This window comes from Abramis brama (genome assembly GCF_963993115.1).
Source record: "Abramis brama genome assembly, chromosome: 6".
Lineage (NCBI taxonomy): Eukaryota > Metazoa > Chordata > Actinopteri > Cypriniformes > Leuciscidae > Abramis > Abramis brama.
The window spans coordinates 32992077-33016793 of record NC_139968.1 but is presented as its reverse complement, the minus strand read 5'-3'; the positions used below and the strand labels follow the sequence as shown (position 1 = coordinate 33016793).

Genomic DNA, 24717 nt, shown 5'->3' with positions numbered 1-24717 from the left:
CTGATTATCCGCTTGTAGCATGACATTGAAGTATAATAACTGATCACTCCTAAAACTCCTTCCAACAGATACTAACACCCAATGATAAACACTTTGATGACAAATCGAGGACGCCATGTCAATCTGTAGAGGTGTTTGTTGAAGTGGAATGTCTCACATCTCATGCTGCAGCAAAAATGGTTTTATACAAGGTGTGCATGGGACCTCCCTGTTTTGGTCGTTCATTTTTTTTAGGTATCTGTTGGCAGCTGAAGTGAAAAAATGGCAAGTGTGCAGTGCACAGAGTGTGGGAGATCCTTAACATGAATAATGATCTTGTATCCTCAAACTCGTAGAATAATGCATTCACTTTCAGCACAGATGTTAAATCTCATCATATAACAATGCATGCAAGACTTACAACAATTCCAGTACAGTAAAACAAATGAGCAATGGAAATATTTAGAATGATTAATATATCATTTATTTGTTCTGCCCATGCAAATAATCCTGCTGTTAACACATCTACAAAGAATTAACAGTGATCTTAAAAAAAAAAAAATCGAAGAAATACAACTATCAATTTAGGATTAAGTATAAGATGTTATTATTTGTTTTTAAGGGCTTAAATGGGATGGCACCAAGTTACATTAGTGAACTTCTTAAGCAACATACATCCTCTTCAGCGAACCATTCCTAAGTCTCGACTAAAATCAAAAGGAGACAGGGCCTTCTCTGTTGCAGCTCCTTGTTTATGGAACGGTTTACCCCTCCATGTTAGATCTTGTGCAGATCTAACATGGAGATTTAATGCATTTAAATCTCATTTAAAGACTCATCTCTTTGCATTTGATTTTTGATTTGATTTGTTTTTAAATGTGCAATATAAATGAATGTGACTGATTGATTGATCAAAGACACTGCGCCTATAGGTAATAATATAACAAAGTAGAAGTAAAAAAACTGCAATCTAAAACATGACTGTTTTTTCCTCACAATTCGCTTTTCCTGAAACTGCCGTAATCATAGTAATGCACACTCTAATGTGTGTGTGTGTGTGTGTGTGTGTGTGTGTGTGTGTTTTATATATATAATCTCGACTGGTTTGACCATAATCTAAAACTGAATCTTCCACAAGCTTTTAGCTGCTTTATTTTCACTCCGGGAATTTTGAATATTTTACCATAACAGTCGGGGAAACCCTCATACTGAGTTCAGAATCGCATAGTAGTATACGAACTACTTTCACCATCGTCAGAGTAGTATGTGGTTATGAATTTCTTTATGAGGCTTCAATTCCCAATCCCTACCTTACCTTATCACTAGAGCAGAGGTCTTCAGTCCTGCTCCTGGAGGTTCACTGTCCTTCTGAGTTTAGTTCAAACTTCCAACCCTAATCAAACACTCCTGATTCTGAATCAGCTGTTCACGATCACTTGAAAATCCAAAGGCAGGAGTGCTGAAGCAGGTTAGAACTAAACTCTGCAGGACAGTGTCCTCCAGGAGCAGGATTGAAGACCTCTGCATTAGAGAATTCACTTCACTTTTAGTACTGCCCTCTACTGGACCAGATAAGCATCCAACTCATTCAGGTTCTCACTACATGATAATACAACCTATTAACCCATAGTGAGTGACACATGGTGTTGATAACCATACTACACTTTGTTGATAACCGCTTGTTATCTTTACAAAATAATAACAGTTTACCACCCCTCAACATTTTTGCATTGTCAATCTGCCCTATCTCGTTATTAATCACTTTAGTTAATTTCAGTGGATTTATTGCAGATTCAGATTCGGATGTGAATTGTATCATTACCTTGTTTCACTATCAGAGTCAGAATCCGGTGACCTGAGGCCACCTGCACAGTTTTGGCGCAGTGCCTCCTAGTGGTCAGGACTCAGGAGATATAAAAAACGTTGCTCTTTCCAAGAAAACGAAATTTAAAACCAGAATATAGGGGCTCATATTTCAAATAAATTACCAACGGGTATGTTTAAGGTTAGTGTCAACAATAGTGTCCTAGAAACGCTGTCCTAAAACGGCAGGAATACCTACTCAACCGGGTTAGCAATGCAGTGTGAATCAATATGATTCAGAAATCTCAAGAATCATAGAGCATAAGACACTCAAATATAAAATGTCAGAGTGCCTTTGATTTACAAGGGTTTATTATTGGGTCATTATCTGCTGTAGAGATCTTATTTGGGCCCTCTATTGGTCAAAGGTAGAGTTGTTATTCTTCCAAAAGTGAGGTCTTGTTTGGACCCAAGATGGCGCTCTATGCAGCGGTATGAACAATTTGTTTAATGAAACGGCAATGGATCCAGGTTTGTGTGCTTAAATGGGTTTTATTTTTACGTTTGTCCCGGATAATGTCAAATATAAGATGTGGAAATAAATTTCATTCTATAAAGACCTACACTACACTGTAATATTTAAAAAAATTAATTAAAACAAAAGTGAAAATGACATTTGTACATCATACTAAAAACCATTAAATAAATGATCACCAAAATGTGCTGAATTACTATTACTATTAATCAGAAAAGGGCAGGATTAATTTACACCATGGGGAAACTGTTCACAGGAATGCTATATATATCTCACATCAAAACATTAATTAAACATATTTGTATTTAAAACAATGGCTGAATCTGCTTGTTATTTGTAAATGGTTTGATGCAATCTGCTGGACATGAGGATGCTGATACTCGCACAGATCAAGTGCAGTCGATGAGACTTGAACAGAGCCGAATAAAGCTGAAATCTGCTACGCTTCTGTCTAATTTCAATCCCTTAAGCAGTGAGACACAAACTGTGCATGTTTGATCATTTAACCGTTTAAAAGGTCATGTGGTTTCATGAAGTGGATGTTTGATGTCATTTCCTCTAACTGCTCTGAACAGTTGCTGCTGTTCGTGTGCATTGTGAAGTCATTCAGATGGTGAAGGTTTCTAAGGTTCATTCCACTCATAACACTCAATTTATTTTACTCTACAGACAAAGTAATGTTCAGTTAAAGATTGGTCACATTTATTCTCTGCCAGGTTTTTCTCTTTCTGCACTTACGTTTGCTCTTCATATCACAACTTTTGATTACGCTTATAAGTTCTGTGATGTCTGTGATTCAAAAATATCACAGGATCCAGAAACTCAGCTAAAATACTCTATTTTTTAGCTTAACGTGCCATGGAAATGAGGCCCTTCACACACAAACTACATGCTTGTTGCAACATGTTTTCTCACACACAAGATGTTTGTCCAGCAAACAGATCAAACCGTTTCTGAAGAGACCTGACCACAGCAGGTTTCAGTCTGACTCACAATAGATTTAAAACAGACATTTAATACAGTCAGACAACTAAAGTGAATGTGAATATATATATATATATATATATATACAAAATCCATTACACTACACATAAGGTAATTTAGTCTTACTTGATTACTATTGAATTACTTTTGGCCTAACTCATTTATCCAAATTTTTTTTTTGAACAAGATAATCTTGTACCATATTGATAAAAAAATACTAAGAGAAAGAAAATATATTCCATTCTTTATTAGTTTATGAGTACAATTAAAAGCTATTAAGTTATTCAATAATAAAAATGTAAAATTACAATAAACAATTTTAAAATAAAAGCAATCAAAATAAAACACTCATTAAAAAAGATACAATTTTTTTTATTTGTTTACATGCTTATCATGTGACCATTAACCGACATCAGAGAACTGTGAATGTTATTTTATTATATATTGTTATTATTATTATTGACATAATTGTATTATTGACCTAACTTATTAACTTACACTTCAAGTAAGTATATTAGGTCAAAGAGGTTCAGCTGACAAAAAAGTTGGGGATCCCTGCATTGCATGTTTTATGAAATAACATGAATTTGTATTTTAATGTGCTTGAAAGACAAAAGCCTTCCAAAGACAGCAATACTTGGTTAAATAACTCACTGATTGATAATTCAAATAATAGTTAATGTGTTTGCCAGGTGATTAGATATGCCGTGTTGCAATGTTGAAAAGACTTGTTAAAAGTGAAATTATTTCCGTGAATCCAGTGATCAAAACCTTCAGGTCTCAGTTTTCAGTGATAGTCACAGGACTATTGGCCGGTCTGTGTGAGCAATTCCACAAACCTGGAAGACCTTCTGAATATAAGCAGTATAGGCTTTTATAGACTGGAACATTTAAAAGATAAAAAAGTATTAGAGGGATTCAATGAGTTATGAATAATTTACTGCCATTGTGAGAATGACATGTAATTATATAATCACATTTTTTTTAAATATGGGTTACTACCCATATATATTCTATACTACCCAATATATATTTATTCATAACACGTTCAGAGCATGTGAACTAAGAGCGTCAAACTCTGTCGGGGGAGGACTCACACACCAGACAACAGGGTGGGAGTTTTCAGCAGACTGAACCATTAAAAAAAAAATGCTTCACAAGTTTGTTTTGTTCTGTTTGTGCTCCTGGAGTCTGATGGGTAAGTTATAAAATCTATATATATTTTTTTACGATGTAATTTTTTTTCCATTTCAGGGCAACAAAGTATTCTGCAGCTCATATTACATTATTTTCTGCTGTCATATGTACTAGATGAATCAATATCATTAGATTTACTTTGAATACCTGTCTCTGTTTTCATTGGAATTTTAAATTAAATATTAATTAATTAATTAATTAATTAATTTTTATTAATTATTTAAATTTAAATACTGGTATCTGGCATAGTGGCAATTTCCATGCCTTCTATTGTGACTGGAAATTTCTCTTGCTCAAAAATCCAAAACCTTCATTGAACTCAGTTCAATTCTCATTTATTTATATTGTGCTTTTCGCCATACTTATAGTTTCAAAGCAGCTTTACAGAAAAATACGTGATCAAAATGATACACTATAGAAAATTTGGCAGTTGGTGCATGTTAGACATCCCGAGGTAGAGACATAAAAGCAAATAATTAGCGTAGCTGCTGTTCATAACATTAAGAAAGGATAATCATGTGTATTTGTTCTGATATAATTGCGTAGGGTTATGCAGTGCATTATGAATGATTGGCTAAAGAGATGCGTCTTTAATCTATAGATTTAAACTGGGAGAGTGAGTCTGACCCACCGAACATTATCAGGAAGGCTATTCCAGAGTTTAAAAGCCAAATGTGAAAACACTCTCCCTCCTTTAGTGGACTTAGATATTCTAGGTACTACTAGAAGAGAGTTTTATGATCTTAAAGAGCGTGATGGATTGTAAGGCGATAGAAGATCAGTTAAATACACAGGAGCTAAATCGTTTAAGGCCTCAGAGGTCAGTAACAATACTTTGTAATTGATATGGAAGTTAGTTAGCCAGTGTAGAGACAATAAAATTGGTGTTATGATCATATTTTCTTGATCTAGTAAGAACTCTACTGCATTTTGGACTAATTGTCTCTTTTTTTACCGAGGATGCAGGACAACCAGCTAGTAACGCATTACAGTAATGTAGTCTAGAGGTCATGAATGCATGAACTAACTTCTCTTCATCAGAAACAGATACTGTAGCATGTTCCGAAGTTTAGCAATTTTTCTGAGGTGGAAGAAGGCTGTGTTTGTAACATATATGATTTTCAAAAGATAAGTTGTTGTCTAATAAAACGCCCAGGTCTTAAACTGAAGAGGATCAGTTTACTGTACTTCCTTCCAAATGCAAACTGTATTCTAGTAGGTTCTGTGTACATGTTGTTGGTCTAATAAGTAATTCCTCAGTCTTATCTGAATTTAATTAAGAAAAGTACAGGTCATCCAATATTTTATATCTTTAACACACTCTGTAAGAGATTTAATCTGGACGTGATGAAATATATAACTGAGAATCATCTGTTTAAGAGTGTTAACTATTCAGTGTTTTCTATATTACCAAGAGGCATCATGTATTTTGATAATAGCAGAGGGCCTAACACAGATCCTTGTGGCACTCCATAAATCACTGATGAATACTTGGATTATTCTCCATTTAAATAAACAAAATGGTAACAGTCTGATAGATGCGACCTGAATGCCTGTACCTGAATACCAGTGTCATTTTGTAATAGGTCTAAGAGTATTTGTCTCGGCCCTTGCTACTTTTAAAGCCTTTTTATAACGGGAAATGCTGTCTTCCCACTCGATTCTAAAGACCTCTAGATGAGTTTGTTTCCATTTGCGCTCTAGATTATGAGTTTTTCCTCTTGATAGCGTGAGTAATACTGTTGTACCATGGTGCAGTACTTTTCTCTCTGACCTTTTTCAATCGGATGGGTGCAACAGTTTCTAATGTACTAGAGAAAATGGTGCAAATGCTTGTCATTTCCTCTTGTTCATTTGTGTGTTTGGGGACACTGAGAAGCTGAGACAGATCAGGTAGGCTATAGTGAATCTGTCTGTAGTGTTTGGGAGAATTGTTCTTGTTGATAACACTGCGCAATATGGGAAATTTAAGCAGTACGCACATTACAAGGTAGTGAACAGTGACACCATCACTTTGCGGTTGAATATCTATGTTGGTAGGATTGTTTCCTTGCATCATAATTAAATCTAATTATTAAAACGATGAGTGGGTCCAGTGCCATTTTGTTTTACCCCACATGAGTTTAGTAAGTCTATAAACACAACCCTAACAAATCATTTGTATGATCTACGACGTGAATGTTAAAATCTCCAACAATCAGCTTTATCAACGTTTAACCACTTTCAAATCCCAGGCATCTTTTTATAAGTTTAAAATATATTAAAGATCAAATTTTTGGTTTATATCAGTTTTTTCATAAATCTCACCTTTCATTTTGCTTTTGTGTCTTTGCTGCTGTTTTGGATGTTCTTCAGTTCATATTTAAACAATTAAACCTGATTTCAGGCTTTATAAACCATCCGGAGCTTTAATCTGTTCCTGCTCATGTTCTCCAGGTGTGTTTTGGGCCGAAACAAGTGAAATACAGTCAGTGTCAGTGATGGAGGGAGATTCTGTCCTTCTACACACTAACGTTACCGAAATACATAAAAACGACGACATAGAGTTGAAATTTGGAGCCAACAACTCTTTGATAGCTAAAATTCGAAGAAAGGAACTAACATTTGTAATTGATGATCCTGATGGGAGATTCAGAGACAGACTGAAGCTGGACGATCAAACTGGATCTCTGACCATCACAAACATCACAACTGAACATGCTGGAGTTTATCAACTGGATATAAATAGAGCAAAACTGACATCAATAAGATTCAATGTTTCTGTCTATGGTGAGGAGAGATCATTTGTCCAAATGTTCACATATACATAAACACACTATCATCACACTAAACACTCAACACACTGAACCAATAAGTTGATCGGATTTATCCATATTTTTGTTTACTCTCTCATGTTTTCCAGCTCGTCTGCCTGTTCCTGTCATCAGTAGAAACTGTTCTTCATCTTCATCATCATCATCATGTTCACTGGTGTGTTCATCAGTGTTGAATGTGTGTGATGCGACTCTCTCCTGGTACGCAGGAATCAGTGTATTGTCCAGCATCAGTGTGTGTGATCTCAGCATCAGTCTCTCTCTACCTCTGGAGGTGGAATATCAGGATAAAAACACCTACAGCTGTGTGCTGAACAATCCCATCAGCAACCAGACCACACATCTGGACATCAACACACTCTGTCACACATGTGCAGGTACCACAGCACTGATGATATATGTGTGTATTTACTGACCTGATCTCTGTCTTCTGTTGTAGATCAGACTGGCACATTCACTTCTATCTTTATCATTACAGAACCAGACACACACTCTCCTTCACAACAAGACTCGCCTCTAAAAGTGCTGATCTCTGCTGGATCTCTGTTGATTGTTGCTATAGTCGTTGGGATCTTCTGGATCTGCCGGAAATGTAAAAACTTATCAAGTATGGCATTAATTTATTTTAATTAATTGCATGTAATTTAATAATTGCATTGCAAAATGCTTACATATGAGCCTTAATAATAGTATATGCAGTGAAAAAACAGATTGATTTGAGATTGAGTTTTTTTGTTTTATTATTCTTTAAACAGTTCAGACTCGTGATGAAGAAATAACGTATGCAGAGACAACGTTCTACAAAGGAAATCAACACAAACCGGTAAGATATAAAGCAAGGTTACTAAAAAGTGCTGCGCGGGGTGTAAAATCTGTAATGATTCATGTAGTCCTAACACAAAATTATTGTTACCTTCAGTTGACTTAAGTGTATTATGTGAACATTGTGTTTGTTTTGAGCAGTGAACAGTGTATATTTTAGCAGAAACTCACTAAATTAAACCTTTCTAATAGGAAACTAATGCCTTCAGGAAATGAAAGTCACATGATGCACATATTTCTGCTCATTTGCAGAAATAAACCCTAAAGGGTTCATAGCAGTCCATAAAAACACATGTTACTGCATTAAGGGTACATTTTACTACTCCAAGGTATTTTAAGCACCTAACAGTGTGATATTACTCAATATTTGATTTCATAGAAATAATGGTAAAGATGAATAATTTTGTTATTTTGTGTCACCACTTGATGCCAAATGTAAAATTTGGGTCCTGAAGCAAAACTGATAATTCAATCTCAATCTGCTTAATGTTAGCTTAGCAGTAAGTAGAAGATAAATGTTTTAATAACATTGCATCCCTGTTTATATTTCACATTGAATCTCAATCAATCTTCAGGATGCCACATTTTTAACATGTAAAATGTTATGTGATATTTTTTACAGAAAGTTGAAGAGGAGAGTCGTGTGGTTTATGCACTTGTCGCCATGAGATGATCAAACTTCAGTGTTTTTCTAAGTCCCAAATCCAGCTGTTTGATCCCTTCATTCAGAAACTCTTGAAACAACCTCAGATTCAAAGTCTATGGTTGAGTTATTGGATTGGTAAGATTCACCACATGTATATAGCAACAATACTGACAAAAAAAAAATTACATGAATGTGTTATAAAAAACTAAGACTTTTATTTTGAGTTTGATTAATCTCCTAAAAACCTCAAATGAATTTGCCATGCAATACATTGTTTGATAAATTATCTAAAACATTTGACGCATTGAAGTATTATATTTGATTCTGGGTAAAGTTGAGCCTATAAACATTTACTCACACGCATGTCATTCCAAACCTACAAGACTATCGCTAATTTTCGGATCAAAAATTAAGATATTTTAAATATTCTTATGTTTTTGTCCATCCATTTAAGTCTACTTTCAAGCTAAAAGAAGAAGAAAAAAATTTAAAATGCCATAACAAACCTCACTGGTTCTTGTGCATCAAGCATGCAGATTTGAGCTTCTGTTTATTTGATGAGCTCTATGTATGTGCATTGATCAATGTTTGTATTTGCATAAAGTTAAAATAAAATATGTTTGTCATATACAAGAGTTAACTTTAAATTTAAACCGCATGATTCAAAAGTATTACTTTTATGATGTCTTCATGAACCTTCTGAAGCTTGAAAATGTTCATTAAATGGACGAAAATAATGAGAGAATATTAAAACATCTTAATTCGCGTTTCAAAGGTGAACAAGTGGGGTCTGATCTGCATACCATAAATGTAAAATATTCATCAGAACAAGTCAAAGTGAACCATGCTTCATTCTGTGAAATGTGGTTTGACCTAGACAAACAGCGTCTACATGAGAGTGTGTGGCTGGATGTTTGTGAGTGTGTTTAAAGGTGACAGTTTTATGTCTGTCAATAGCATGTGGCTGAAGGTGTTTTTTCCATTTCTGCTCATAAGATGTTAGCAGTTTTACTAAGAAATAGCCTACTAATTAAAGATTGTGACAGAACTGAAATCTTGCAGTGTAAATATAATAAAATAATTAAAGACAAAAGGGAACTGGAGCGCTGCTGGTATCCCTTGTATCCTCTGGTGCTCATGGAAGGGTCATATGTTCATAAAAAGGAATTTGGAACAAAATCCAGATCCAGGCACTTTTTAAAAAGTTAAAAAGCCTTTATTATTTAAAGGGCTAAAGCATTAAAACACCAACGCGTATCGGCCCACTGGCCTTCATCAGGGTGTATAAACAGGCTTTTTAACTTTTTGCATGCTACTGAGTGCCTGGATCTGGATTTTGTTCCAAATTCCTTTTTAGAAAATAATTATAGTTCGAAATATTTATGCAACTTGTCCCAGAACTCTAATAACTTTGATGTCATTGATATTTGGGTGTATATGACATCACACAGGGAGGTGTGGGAGTATATCTATGTTCCCAGGGTTAACCCTATGTTACTATGTAAACCTAACCCTAACCCTAAGCCTGGGAACATAGGACCCTTTGTCCTATGATTAAGGCCGGATTATGCCCGGATACATTTAAGTAGCTTTTATAAACATGCCTTAAAAAAAAAAAAAAAAAAAAAAATTGCCTTTGTAAAAAAAAAAAAAAAAAACATTACTACTGTTCATCTTGAGACAAAACAATGGTACTGATTTAAGTTAGATAACACATTTTAATCTGGGACTATGCTTGTCTGTAAAACCGGCCTAAAGTGTATGTACTACAAGCAGTGCATTATACACCACTGGAATGTCCTCTAGTGTCAAAGCCAGGAATTGACAGTTTTAAGAACTAAAAAATGTTAAAGTTGACCATTTTAATCCATCAGAGTTAAAATCACATTCTAGAATGTACAGAGACACACAATGATCACTCTAATAACTCAGTGTAACTTTCAGTTATTTCCGAATACAAACTTTAAAAAAAAAAATCACGACAAATTCAGATTTCAGCTGTTAGTCAAACAGATGTTTTTAATAGCATTTATCACACAGACAAATGTGTTACAAATTCCTTTAGAAAATGAAATGGACAAAAATATTCTGCTTTTTTATAGCCTCAATCGAATTAGGAACATATGATATTAGGATATAACAGGATTTAAAGATGGTCTGTCCGAGAACAAGGTGGGAGAGACTGACCACTTAAAGCAGAGGTCTTCAATCCTGCTCCTGGAGGGCCACTGTCCTGCAAAGTTTAGTTCCAACCCTAATCAAACACACCTGAATCAGCTCATCAAGCTCTTCAGAATCACTTGAATATTCAAAGGCAGGAGTGCTGAAGCAGGTTGGAACTAAACTCTGCAGGACAGTGGCCCTCCAGGAGCAGGATTGAAGACCTCTGACTTAAACTATTCAAATGAAGGCAAACATTGCCATTACACAGTGATAATGTCATACAAACATATCAAAAAGAAAAAAAAAATCTGACATGCAGTAGCCTACATCTTGAATGAAGAAAACGGTGAAAACATTACATTCGCATTAGTCAGGGCAGGGATGCAAATCATACAGCTCGCAGGCCAAATAAATATAAGTGAAATATAAGTGCACATAGATTTAAATGCTATTTAATTGAAAATATAACATTGTCATTTCAAAGCAAAAACAGTATTCAGATAACAACTTAATTCACAAGCACATTTCAACAAAGATATATATAAAACAACGTACAAATACTATAAAAAATAATGACTATAAAAGTGTTTGGGCTGTATTGGGCTGTAACACTTTTCCTGAGAAGCAAGGCATTATAAAGAAACCTTAGATCAATAGATAAATCAATAGATAATCAAAACCTTTAAAAAGCCAAGGTACTTAGAAACATAATATCAGTCTTTTCTATTAACAGCAACAATACCAGTAACACTTCCAGTATCAGTAGTGCAGACTCAGTTCAATGCCTGAACACCTGTTGTCTGATTCACAGCGGTCTTGGAAAAGCGCACATTAGTGCACAAGCTCATTTCTGTGAAGAGCAGGTGTTGCAGCTGTGTCCATCTTGGCAACATATTCATGTAAACAGTCAATTCTAACGGAATGTAAGCCAAATGGGACAAAAGTAGTATTTCAGTGCATTAATGGGTCTTATCAGTGCTCGAAGTGGGCTGGTATACACACCGGTATACCTTTTGCTTTACTTATTTGGAAATGAGACATTTGTACCGGTCACACTGAGACATTTCAAATGATACCAAACGGTGATAATAATTCACATTAAAGTATATATATTTTCTTGGGTGAATTCAGGCGGTCTGAGCATGAGAGAGAGAAGGGGTGAGGGATGAGGGAATGAAATGTAGATTAGGATGACTCGGAGGTGAGACTTTCGTCTCGGTAGTGCACAAGGGGGAGTTCAAATGTTAATTTCCAGAGAGGTCCTTTGTCCTCTCAGGGCCTCAAGTAGACTGCCTGGCATTTATCCAATTTGTCTAAAGTCTTACAAGGGCAAAACAAAGTTAACTATAATTTAAAAGATTTTTGTCTTCCCTTGCCATCTCCAAATAATTTTCCAAATTCTAACATTGTTTATTAAGAAATGCTCTACAAATGCTGATTATTAATGCTAAATGTATATATATATATATATATATATATATTAAAAAAAGTTAACTTGTCTCAAATCTGGTTTAGTTAAAAGGTCAGAGTCATCCGTATGACAGATAAAAATAATCGTGCATGCTATGTAAGACTGGAAACTTGCGCTGCTATTTTGAACCAATAATCGGAACAAAAGGCATGTTGTAGGATGACGTGTATAATTCAAATATTTATCTGACTCCAATATAATTAATCTGACTCAAATAAAGTTTTTGTTATTCTTCACCCTCTTATTCTTTAAAGGTAAAAGTCTTTCTTAGAACTGATAAGAAAACGTAGGATTTAACCTGAACGGTTGGATAACGAAAGTTATAATCACTTTAGCTTTCAACATCATCAGTGATAAAAGGAAAGATTCTCAAAGCCTTTAGAGCAGGCAAAGTTATATATTAAGTTACATGTTTAAATATATAGACAGTAGAATGGAACAACATACTGTATAGTAAACGTAGTTGTAACAAATAATGCATTGCTGTGCAGAAGAGGCCGTAAAAGCCTTTCTTGTAGTATGAGGCTACGCACCGGTGTGCAAAAGGGGCGGGGTTAATATTATATTTTATTTTAATTGAATACCCCTGATCTTCATATGGAAAAATGTCAATAACCCACTGTTCTATTGCTTGTAAATAGTTTCTTTGTTCCTCGTGTTATTACTGGTATGTGGTTTAATTGTCTTTTTTTTAAGAAATGCTTTTATAACTTAATATTTTAATCTGTTACTAAAAATGACTAATAACAAATATCAAATTCGTTTTTGTGGTGTTGAAACTCGTGTTGAGGTGAAACTCCACTGGTATTGGTCCAACTACTGAAATGTTGACATCATGACACTTGCAACTTACAATAAAGAGAGGAAAGGAAACAAAAGAAAATCTCTCGTTTCCCATCTTCTCTTCACTTTCATTTTCAGTTAAAGTATCAGAATAATTAAAAATGTTATATTGATGTCTCACTGGCAGCTTCAGGCTCAATCTCAGTCTGATTCGGGGACAAGCCTTTAACACCATTTGCCTGAAAGAAAACAGATTCACAGAAGGTGAAAGAAATGAACAGGATGAATAATTCAGTTACACACAAAAAAAATATACTGGAGACTATGAACTGTAATTGTGCATTCCTTTTGATTTTTGCAGAATGTATGGTGGTTTTCTTTTCCTAAATATTAAACACGTTGTCATAAATGTGGGATGCTTCTCGAAATGCATCTGATAAACTGCATTACACTGTCATCTTCTGTACTACAATAACATTCAGTCATGGTCAAAAATATTTGCACCCTTGCACTTTTTTTTTCAAATCCAAATGAACCCTAAACATAAGTTGAAGTTGAACAAAGTATTTGGTATTTATGACTCTGTCCAATATTTTTAACTACGTTTGTATAGTATTTGCATTCCACAGTGTCTGAAGCATTAAGATTTACATTTCACATTCAGAATGAAGTCCCAAGTTTTGTTACTATTCATTTTGCAGTTGAAGATCCACATTTCATCTTTTCCAAACAGTGTGCACAGCTAAAAATGCTTGAATTTTTGAATTGGTAAGTATTAATATGACAGTACTGATACTTTGACTTTCTACAAAAAGTTGTGTTTATTTTAGAGATGCACTGTTGCATTGGCTAATAATCGGTATCCGATTGCTTAAAAACAGCCAATGATCAGGGCCGATTAAATCCTGTCAATCAAAAGGGTGCGGAAAAACATGTTCAGAATGCAACTCATACTGTGTGTGGAAAACATCTGTCTTGTGTTTGATTTAAACACTGTTGAAATAATGCATAGATCCTACAGCAGGGTTTTATTTTATACATCCATCTATAAATCTATCCATCTATAAATTACAGGAATGTCTGTGTCTGTGTGTGTGTGTGTGTCTGTGTCTGTGTGTGTGTGTGTCTGTGTGTGTGTGTGTGTGTGTGTGTGTGTGTGTGTGTGTGTGTGTGTGTTAATCGCATATCTCTCGAACCGTTAGTCTGATGGATTTCAAACTTGACAGGTGTCTTGCTACAAGCATGAGTAAGTGCAAAAGTTTGGCGTTGATTGGATTAGAAATGCGAAAGATATCATTAAATATCTCGGTAAAAGAAGCACACATTGGCTTTTGCCTCTCTAGCCGCTGGCCACTCCCCCTCTCACACTGCACACACTGAGTGAGCACAGCACAGGACCAGAGAGGGTCGAAGAAAGTAGCGTTGAATCATGCTTATTCATTTGTGGATGTTAACTGAATCTGTAAGTCAACTGCACTGTTTACTTCTGAATATTATATTTTATTCTGGTGCGCTTAAAGTTACCGCTACTGTAATAGTAGCCTATGCTATTCACCAACTAAACATATCCTATTCAATGCGTTCACAGTCTCTTTCACGGGCATCATTTGTAGTAGCCTATACACAAACTGTTTGCTCAAGCATAGCGTTTTCTCGGAGTTCACTGTGTAGCCTGCTCCCTCAATCGTGTAGTTAAATTTTCCATTTTTATTGTGTCATTATGTCAGTATCACTATTTGCTTTCTACCATGCACAAGTGATAGTGATTTCTGAATCTAACCAAGTAAAACACTGCCAACTTGCAGATCTGAATCTAATTTCTGTAATCAGACAAATTCAGTGAGTATCTTACCTGATCATCGTGCTGCATCCTGGTGTCTGTTTGAACAATTAAAAAACTCAATTAAACACACATTACTATGGTTATCTAGAATAATCTTTTGAAATCATTCAAAATGATTTTGAACACACAATTTCCATCTTGTTAATTCAACTGGGTGATGCCCAGTTCGCAAACAAATCATTCTTCTGAACCAGTTCTGGATGAGCCAGTTCCCCAAATTGAACTGAAATGTCTGAAACAGTTGTGGCTCAAGTCAGCACATGTGCACGGTTATTACATTGAAACGTTTCGGATGTGCCTGACAGTCACTCAGACTCAAAATGTGTGACCTCATTTAGGGAGGTCGCTAATTTATATTTAAATGACTGAAGATGAATGACAGTGAAAACGATACTGCTTCGTGACCAACATGAAGAGCTTCTCCGGCACCAGAACAATCACGGATATTGCCATGACGTAAAAACTTTGTAACCACCCAAAGTTTGGTTACTGTTTTTTTTTTTTTTTTTAATACCACTACTATGCAGTAGGGGGCTCTATGTATCATGCTCTCTTGTATATAGCCATGTGAGAGAAGAAGTCAGGTTATGGTGTGGAAAGGGAAGCATGGTTCTTCTCTCTAATGCTGCGTTCCAGTCCACTTTTAGACACGCACTTGCGAACTTCCCTAAGCACTTCCCCTCGGGGGAATCCCTGCCACCATTTTGAAGTGCGTTCCACTTCGTGAAGTGGACGGGGGAAGTTTATATGGACAGACCCTCGTTCCCTCGATCTTGACCGAGGGAGCGAGTCTACTTCAAATGTACACTTCAGGTACCTATATGTCCCACAATGCAGTACGACTGTGACGTCACCACATATCTCGTCTAATCACCACCACACAGACAACTCTATGATATATTAATTATATTTTTTATTTTATTTAAAACCCAAACACACATAAACATTTGGATGCTGCATTAAACAAATTCTTAAAGGATAAAAAAATGTAAATAATAAATCAACTCCACAGCTGATTCCAAGTGATCAAGGGCTTAGGACGTTCCAGTTCAGCCCATTGCAGTTTCCGCCAGTAGTGGGCACTTGTGCAACGTAAGCAATGACGTACATCCGAGTGAACGAGACGGAGGGAAGTTAGCGAGTGAAGGGCATGACAATTTTGGACTGGAACGCAGCATTAGTTCACCCAATCTGTTTAGAGTCCATTTTGAGAAACTATTGTTTCAAGCTCAACCAAGTAAGTGTTTTTCTTTGTCTGATTTATGTCAATGGTGGTTATTTCATGTGTAAGCTGTATTTAGTTGGGTTTTACGGATGTTGTTCGTTTTGAAACCAGCGTGCTAATGCTAGTATGTATGTTTTGTTTGTAGAAGGACTCTTTGAGTACATCTATTTTCCTTTTGTCGGTGAGGCTCAAGATTGAAATTCGAACTGGAACATGAGTTCCTAATGGTCAGGGGCTTCAAAGCCTGACTGCGTTAATTTGGGATTTGGAGTCATTGTGGATGTTACTAATTGCTGCTTCACGTCGGTCACGGGACTATTATTCCATTCCTCTCCATCACTGCAAATGGAACAATTGATTCTACAAAACATTGGATGAACTCTATGGATCACAGGACAATGAACTAATGTTATCAGTTCTTATTATTATTGCTACCTATCAATGACAGTATTGCATGTGTGTGAATCTTTGGGGTTTATGTTATTGTATATTGAGTGTTTGCTAGGTGGTGTCTATGTAAATATACTCGTATGGGTCGTATGACATAAACTGAAAGTATTTCTATTGGTGTGTTGAGGTTTATCTTTGAACTGTTTACACTCTTTATATTCTTAAAACAAGTTTGGTCTGTGAGTCCCTCCCTCAAAATTATCTTGTAGCATGTCTCACTAGGAGTGGATAGGGAGATTGTTACAACTTTTTGATATTTGTACTATACTATACTTGTTTCGCTGCTAGGGGTCGCTAAGCTCTTCAAAACAATAAGAATGGCGTTGATTGATGATGCAGTATGTAAATGAGCGTGGAATCATGGAATTTGTCGTCATCTCGATGGATCTAATAATGTTTATGGATGAGTGAATACAATAATGTTTTTATCATGACTGTGGTATGAAGCAGGACGCGATTGCTAGTGAGAGACAGATATCAGCGCAACACACTGGACATTCATTCTACCGAACTACCCACAAGTGCTGAATAATTATAATAATAATAATAATAATAATAAAGAATAATAACTGTCTGAAAGAAACAGTTCACAGATAAGTATCAGACTTCCAATCACTAAAGTAATACTCACCTTTCTTTCTTTTTTTACGCTTCCAACAAATCACAGCAGCCACCAGCAGAACAACAGCAGCACTTATTCCTGCAGCAGCAGCTGAAGACAGACCTGAACCTGGAACAGCTGAAGACAGACAGTCACTATTATTCAACAGAGTGACTGATAATCAATTTTACCAATGCATGTCTCTCATATTTACACTTTTCTGCTTTGGTCATCAAATGTATTTAAATTGACAGATGGCGCCATCTGGTGGGTTTTTGAAGAACAGCAGATAAAACAGCATCAGCACCACAGAAAAAAGTCCCCATGAACTGGAAGTTGCAAACGACTTTTCTCCAGTGTTGTGACGTATTTCCAAGTGAAACGGAATATTGAACAGAAGGCAGGGTTTTACTCTAGCGCTCCTCCTCTCCATCTCTGCTCATAGCAGACTAACGGTTTGAGGGGAGTGGTTAAGCGTTTTCAACCCAAGCCGTCAAACTGACGTCATCAGAGAAGGAACGCCATTCCAGACCGGAAGTAACTTTTCAGATTTTGATTCAAGATTACCATGGCAAACAATTTTTTTTCTGTGTATTAACTTGCACGGATTAATTGTTCACCACAAGACTAGTTAAATGTGCTAACAAAGTAAATAGGGTCAAATTTGATTTCATGTCGACTTTAATTGTTCATGTTAATGACATTACGAATGAAATTAATTACGAAGTCAAAGCTCACTTTCCCAAATATCCCACAATGAAAACATTGAATAGGTCGATTTAAAAAAAAAAAAAAACTATTTTAAATTTGCTCAAGGGAACTACTAAAGTGTCCTCACCGGTGACAGAAACACTGAAACTCCTTTTGATGTTGAAGCTGCTGCTACTGATCTCTAGTTTATATTCTCCAGAGTCTGTGTTTCTGGTGTTTATGATGGTCAGAGATCCAGTCTGATGATCCAGCTTCAGTCTGTCTCTGAATCTCCCATCTCTATGAACATCTGTACAGATCTTACTGGGTTCTCCAGTGATTTCAGTGATGCGAGTGTCATTAAAATACCACATAATCGAATGATTTGTTTTTTTTATTTCACCAGGATCTAAAGTAACAGATTCTCCCTCCATTACTGACTTTCTCTTCATTTCATCTCGTTCTGAAGCAGGAACATCTGAAACACAAACCAACAGCTGATTAAAGGATATGCATGCCAAAAACACACAAATTGTGAAAGGACTAAAGATAAAAGTGACATCTATTTTTATCCTTTTTCAGCATTGCTTTGCTTAAAGGAACACGCCGACTTTTTGGGACTTTAGCTTATTCACTGTATACTCTATACAAATCACAACATGTAAATAGAAAAATGTTGGCGTTATTTTGTCACTTATTGGGAGCAGTATGCTAGCTGGAGCCGTTTACCTCCAGTCTTTGTGCTAAGCTAGGCTAGCGGTGGGTGCGTCAGACAGAGTTACAGCACGCACGGAGATGAAAAAGGTATGCATGGACTTATCTAACTCTGGGGGATACGGTGAATAAGCTAAAGTCCCAAAAAGTCAGCGTGTTCCTTTAAGAAGGGCTTTATTAACCCCCCAGAGATGTGTGGAGCACTTTTATTATGTATAGATGCAGTTTTATGGACTTCAAAACAGAAACAGCAATTCACTGCCATTATAAAGCGTGGAAGAGCCAGGACAGTTTTTAATAACTCTGATTGTATTCTTCTGAAATGTCATATACACCTAGGATGACATCAGGGTGAGTAAATCATGGGCTAATTTTAACTTTTGGGTGAACTATCCCTTTAAACATAGGCCCGGTTTCACAGACAGGGCTTAGACTAAGCCAGGATTAGACCATAGATCAATTAGGACATTTAAGTAATTTTTATAAACATGCTTAGAAAAAAACATTACCGATGTGCATCTTAAAACTAAAAAGGCACTGATATATTTTTAAGATCAGTCAGTGCAAGTTTATTTCAGTGGAAACAGCTCAGACTTACATTTTAGTCTAGGACTAGTCTTAAGCCCTGTCTGTGAAACCAGAGGATAGTGTCCCACAATTTCTGAAAAGTGAAGCCAAAGCATCTCGATCTAACAACAATCTCGATCTCTCCATGTGATAAGAGTAGGACGCGAGAAATAATTTTTTCCTGTCATTTAGGGCTGCACGATTAATCGCAATAAAACCGCACGCAATTTGGCAAAGGCTGCGATTATTTTGTGCGCATCTTGTCAGTGGAGTGCGGCTGATCGGTAGTAAATACTGCCCCATCTGAACGCCAGAGGGCGCTCTCATGCAAACACGATAAATATGCCCCGCCGCAGAAGTACAATAATGCGCATCATTCCAGGAAATCCCTAACGCTGTAGCTGAATAAACAGAAGATTGAAACGCTTTGATTAAACATGACTTATAAATACAAGACTGCCTTATTCTGTGTAAGAAGGCACATCATCTCACAGAAGGATGCTCAACTGTCATTATGAAGTGAGTTTGGAGTAAATGCATGTTATTAAATGTTGTCTGTTGTTGGACAAGAGGTTCATAAATGCTTCTCATGTTTTGGAAAGATGTTTGACGCGTTTAGTTTTTTCAAATGCACGTTATAAGTGACTCAAACTCACAGTGCTTTCAGATGGAGCAGCGTTTACAGAGCCATACATCAATGACAAGCTGCGCATAAAAAAATAACCGCAGCCTTTGCGATTTTAAAATCGCGATAAGCCATCTCGAATTAATTTATTATTTAATTTACATGAAATTGCGATTAATCGTGCAGCCCTACTGTCATTTCAGCTAGTTTTCAATCACACTGATGTTAGTTTAATTATCGTTTTTTAAATAAGTTTGGTTTTAGTTATTTGATGCTATAAGAACAGGTGTGACATTATGACTGTCAGAGATTAAATAGTCACTGATGGACTATTTTCGGGATCTTCAGGAGGATATTGGAGCTTCAACTTTAATGTCTACATTACCATAACTGTTTATTTCACACCGACATGAGCTGTTCTGCAGTAAACTGTACTAACTGTTTCTGCAGGAGTGTGGACGGGACCTTGATATCGCATCTCCACTTCACAATCACTACTGAGCAGACTCTGGCTCCAAGATGTCAGCGCCATATTTGAACTTTGGCGGCTTCACTTTTCTACATCTTTTTTTTTTATAGTCTATTTAAACAGGTTCATTCATTAAATGACTCACCACGAAAATAAACACTGAAGATGTTTTCACGGGTACTGCCAGTGTTGATGATCTCTAGATGATATTCTCCAGAGTGTGTGTTTGTGATGGTCAGAGATCCAGTCTGATGATCCAACTTCAGTCTGTCTCTGAATCTCTCAGTACCTTCATTACACTGAACATCTGTACAGATGAAACTGAGATCTCCAGTGATTTGAGCTATACGAGTGTCCTTAAAATACCATTTAATAACTTCTTGTTGTTTTGTTTTAACACCAGTGTTTAGACTGACTGAATCTCCCTCCATCACTGACACTGGCACTCTATCAACACCAGACACACCTGAAGAAGAAATTAACAGTTAAACCAAACAAAATTACACCAACACGAAAGGGCTGTGAAAAGTTTTTTCTTTCTCCATTGTGAGAAGAGAAATATATCCGGATTCATAATGTAACATGCAAACAAACATCAGAAGAACATCACTGACTACGTTTACGCAGTCAATAACCCATTCAAAACCGGAATATTAGCAATAACCCGGTCGCGCACGGCCATGTAAACACCGTCAAAAACCTGAATATGCTCATATTCCGTTTTTTAAAAACCCGAATATGATCCCTGGGTTACCCCTTTTCTAACCAGAATATTTGGTCATGTAAACGCCTGTCGGTATATCCCCATCAAAAGGAATATTGATTTGTGTTGTGCGTATGTTCTATTCGCAAGGAATCTTGGTCTTTTGAGTAGAGGAACTTCTTGTTTGCGCCGTCTGGCAAAAACCCGCGTGCAGTATACCGGAAGTAAAGAAGAAGTAGAGGTAAACATGGCGAGATGCACCACACTTTTGGAGCGAGGAGGAAACCAGTTTCTTTATTAGTGTGGTGAAAACCATGAATATAATGTATTTTGTTGACGGCAGAAAGTACCGAGATAGTGAGATTTACAAGAAGGTGACCGAAAAGTTACGCAAAGCAGGGTTTGTATGGACGCCAGACCAAATCAAGTACCGCTGGAAGACGTTGAAAAAGGCATACTACAAGGCGAAGAAACAAAACGGTACTAGGAGGTCCGACCCATCTTCTTTCCCCCAGTTCAACATAATGGAATAGGGGAATCACTACTGCCGAAAACAGTGGGGTAGATGTCGGCTTTGGGGACGAACAGGAGCAGTTACCTGACGACCATGGTAGGTTAGCTCGCCTTATCTGAGCAAAATAGCTACGTAACTAAGGTAAATTCTTATAATAAATAGTAATGCTACTCATTAGTACCACAACTGCTGCCTAACATGCACTGTCCCTGATAAATAAGTAAAATAAACGTCAAATTAATGTAAAGTAACAGCAGTGTAAGGCAGTGTCTATTGCTATTTTGCGGTCTCCGTGCGTCGCCGTTTACATCGGGATATTGCCAATTGATTACTAATTCCATGTATACAGGAGTAACTCTCTCTGCTCACACATGTAAACGGGTTATTCCGAATGTTTCAGAAACCCGAATAGTGACCTTAACCCGACCATAACCCGAATAATGACAGCTTGTAAACGTAGTCACTGATTTACACATTCACTCATCAGACAAACACATGAGTCTCATGGATGACATCATACAAAAGCTCAAATCTTGATATTAAAGGTTGTATCAGCGATTTCAGGCCCAAAAAGGCCCAAACATAAATGATCACATTCATCTAATATTTCCTAATGATCCGCTAGCTGCCCGCCCCATAAGCAGGCCGTCAAAAAAACGCATCTCTGTAGGCAGCCTAGGCTCTGAGATCTGCACACAAAAACAAATGGTTTAGCCAAACACTCAAAACCAAAACAAATAGTGTTCCAACCAATCACAGACAGGGGGAGGGTGTTGTGTACAACATCAGCAGTGGTAGGCTGTAGCTCTTGGGAAGCAGCCCGACCCCTCCCTCTCTCAGAACTGTACTAGGTAAATAAATGATAATAGGCAACGTTATGACACCTTGCTAGTAACCATTTATATTTCAAATGACTATTCTGTTAGCTGGGAGCAAAGCTGGAAGCGAGCTATGTACTTGATAACATAATGTTCATGCATACAAAGTAAAAAAAAAAAAACATTCTCTGCATTAGCCTATTTTAGAATACACAATATTAAATGTGCAAGTAACAGCTATTATATTTACTTGGTTATAAAATTATGTTACAAAACAACTATAATGACTTACCCAGCAGAATGAGCCATCATTGAGGTAGAACATCGATCTGAATATCGTGTGTCTCTCGCTTTAAGAAATGCGCGTGCATGATCGTTTTTTTTTTCATGATGCATGAAACGGGAGGGAGGGGCGAGCTAACTTGGTTTGTTTGGGATCTCGCTTCAAACACAAACAGAAGTGACGTCACCCACAATCGCTGATACAACCTTTAATATATTAATTATAATATATATACTGCTTTCCCTAAACATATATTTATGGATTCATAAACAAATTTTCATAGATTCATCAAGAATATTTCCCATTATGAATATTATAGATTAATATTATCCATAAAAACATTTGGTGCTATTAATTGCAAAATATTGCTTTTGTTTTTATTATTAAAACATAGCGTTTTGTTGTAACACTATTAATATTAGACTATTCATTTGGCAGAATTACATTACAGAATTACATTATTCATTTGGCAGAAGTTTTTTTATTCAAAGCGACTCAAATTCCATTCAATGTCTATAGATCAATTTCTATAGTAATTTAAAAGATTTCAAGAGAGCAATGTTTTATTAAGAGAACAATGGTCTACTAGGAGCAGTAGTGAGCACGTGGATACAATCTTCTGCCAAATAACTGTATAACTTTCGTCATATATTTTTATGGTTGACTAGGACAGAGATTGTAACATAAAATGTCTTACCATGTGCGAGTAAAAACAACACTGAGCAAAATAAATATTTTGCGTTCATGTTTTCCATGCACAGATGTTCCACTTAGTTTGAAAATGAATGCATGCATGCATGGCACACACGTGTCGTTATTGTTCTTCTGGTTTTGCTTTCGCTTCAGCTTCTTCTTTGGCGGTTGGCAAACCAGCTTGAGGTTCATTTCCGCCACCTATTGAGGTGGAGTGTGAAGCCTCGATGAACGAAAGGAATAATTAAAGGAGCTGTATGTAAGAAATCTATTTCAATTAATCATAAAATGGCCCTGATGTGTCACTAGACATTAAGAAATCATGTTCATTTCAAATACTTATATCACTGACAACAGTAGTATGGCTAGGATATTGTCATTTAAAAAGTGGACTTGCAGCCATCAACTGATGTTGATGTTGTCATTTTGTGTTTTGGCCTGACGCGCCTCCCTCCACCTATCTACCAATCACGAAGTCAGTTGTGTTTCAGCATCCGGGTTGCCAGCTTTGCTCTAACCTACCCTAACTCTAGTCGGATAAAAATGTCTAACGTAGACCTCGTTATAATTCAGAAATTCGTCGTGACAAAGTCCGAAATAAAACCAGAATTTGTATTGGAGATGCTTTTGAAAGATGGAGACGGCTGAAAACGGAGAAGTTTGAAAACAGACGCCAACGTTGCTAATTTTCTCCTGGACAGGTAAGATTTATCTATGCTTGGCTAACTTGTACTTGATGTCAATGGACATTTCATATATTCATGACAGTCGAACAAAGTTTTGCATGTTCGTGCAAAGTAACGTAACATTAGCTCACATGGACGTATGCTAACATTAGCAATGCATTATAGGAGCCCGTTTCTCTGTCATTTTGCTGAGACGCTGAGGAAAACAACATTAGCACGCCCATTATGGCAATTTGAAACGTAATTGAGACAGAAGCCTAACTTTACCTCAGAAAAAATGATTCGTCATTCGTTCTTCACGTACAGTATATATCGTGGACTAAGTTACACATGCTGCAAGTTGACCAGTATGACCATTGCTAATGTAATTTAGTTTCTGCTGAATCCTGCAGCTTATCTGGCAACCTGGAGTCAGGGGGTAGAGGGAGGGGATACACCGCTCTACAGTATTTTTAAAGTGATTGCAGTACCAGTTTTGACCACAATCCTACATACGGTTCCTTTAAATGAGAAGAAGAAGAAGAAAAAAAAAAAAGAAAAAACTATGTCCTTCTGATCAAATCTGTATCTCTTAAATATTTTAGAAGAATATCATAGACCCTTATGTTTCTGTGCATTCTGAAATATATTGTGATCTGTA

General features: G+C 36.5%; 1 protein-coding gene across 2 annotated transcripts; it reads right to left on the bottom strand.

The window, feature by feature from the left end:
• Window positions 1-12502: 12502 nt before the first annotated feature.
• On the bottom strand, window positions 12503-23534 carry LOC311084733 (uncharacterized protein). 2 transcript variants are annotated; one of them, XM_084116958.1, is made up of 6 exons: window positions 23396-23534; window positions 20526-20846; window positions 18154-18483; window positions 17346-17453; window positions 15049-15074; window positions 12503-13435 (listed from the first exon to the last, which is right to left on the bottom strand). In XM_084116958.1, exons 1-6 carry the CDS (start codon window positions 23451-23453, stop codon window positions 13361-13363), a joined length of 918 nt encoding a protein of 305 aa, XP_083973084.1. In that variant the 5' UTR covers window positions 23454-23534; the 3' UTR covers window positions 12503-13360. The 2 variants fall into 2 exon arrangements, with proteins under 2 accessions (XP_083973084.1, XP_083973085.1); XM_084116959.1 differs by lacking the exon at window positions 17346-17453 and having other exon boundaries at window positions 23396-23515.
• Window positions 23535-24717: the final 1183 nt, after the last annotated feature.

Excerpts from the sequence above, each read along its gene's own strand:
- LOC311084733 (XM_084116958.1), bottom strand. The coding sequence starts at position 23,453 with ATGGAAAACATGAACGCAAAATATTTATTTTGCTCAGTGTTGTTTTTA. Across the intron at positions 20,847-23,395 it reads GTTGTTTTTACTCGCACATG|GTGTGTCTGGTGTTGATAGA; the intron begins GTAAGACATTTT and ends TTTCTTCTTCAG. Across the intron at positions 15,075-17,345 it reads GCGTAAAAAAAGAAAGAAAG|ACACCAGGATGCAGCACGAT; the intron begins GTGAGTATTACT and ends TTGTTCAAACAG.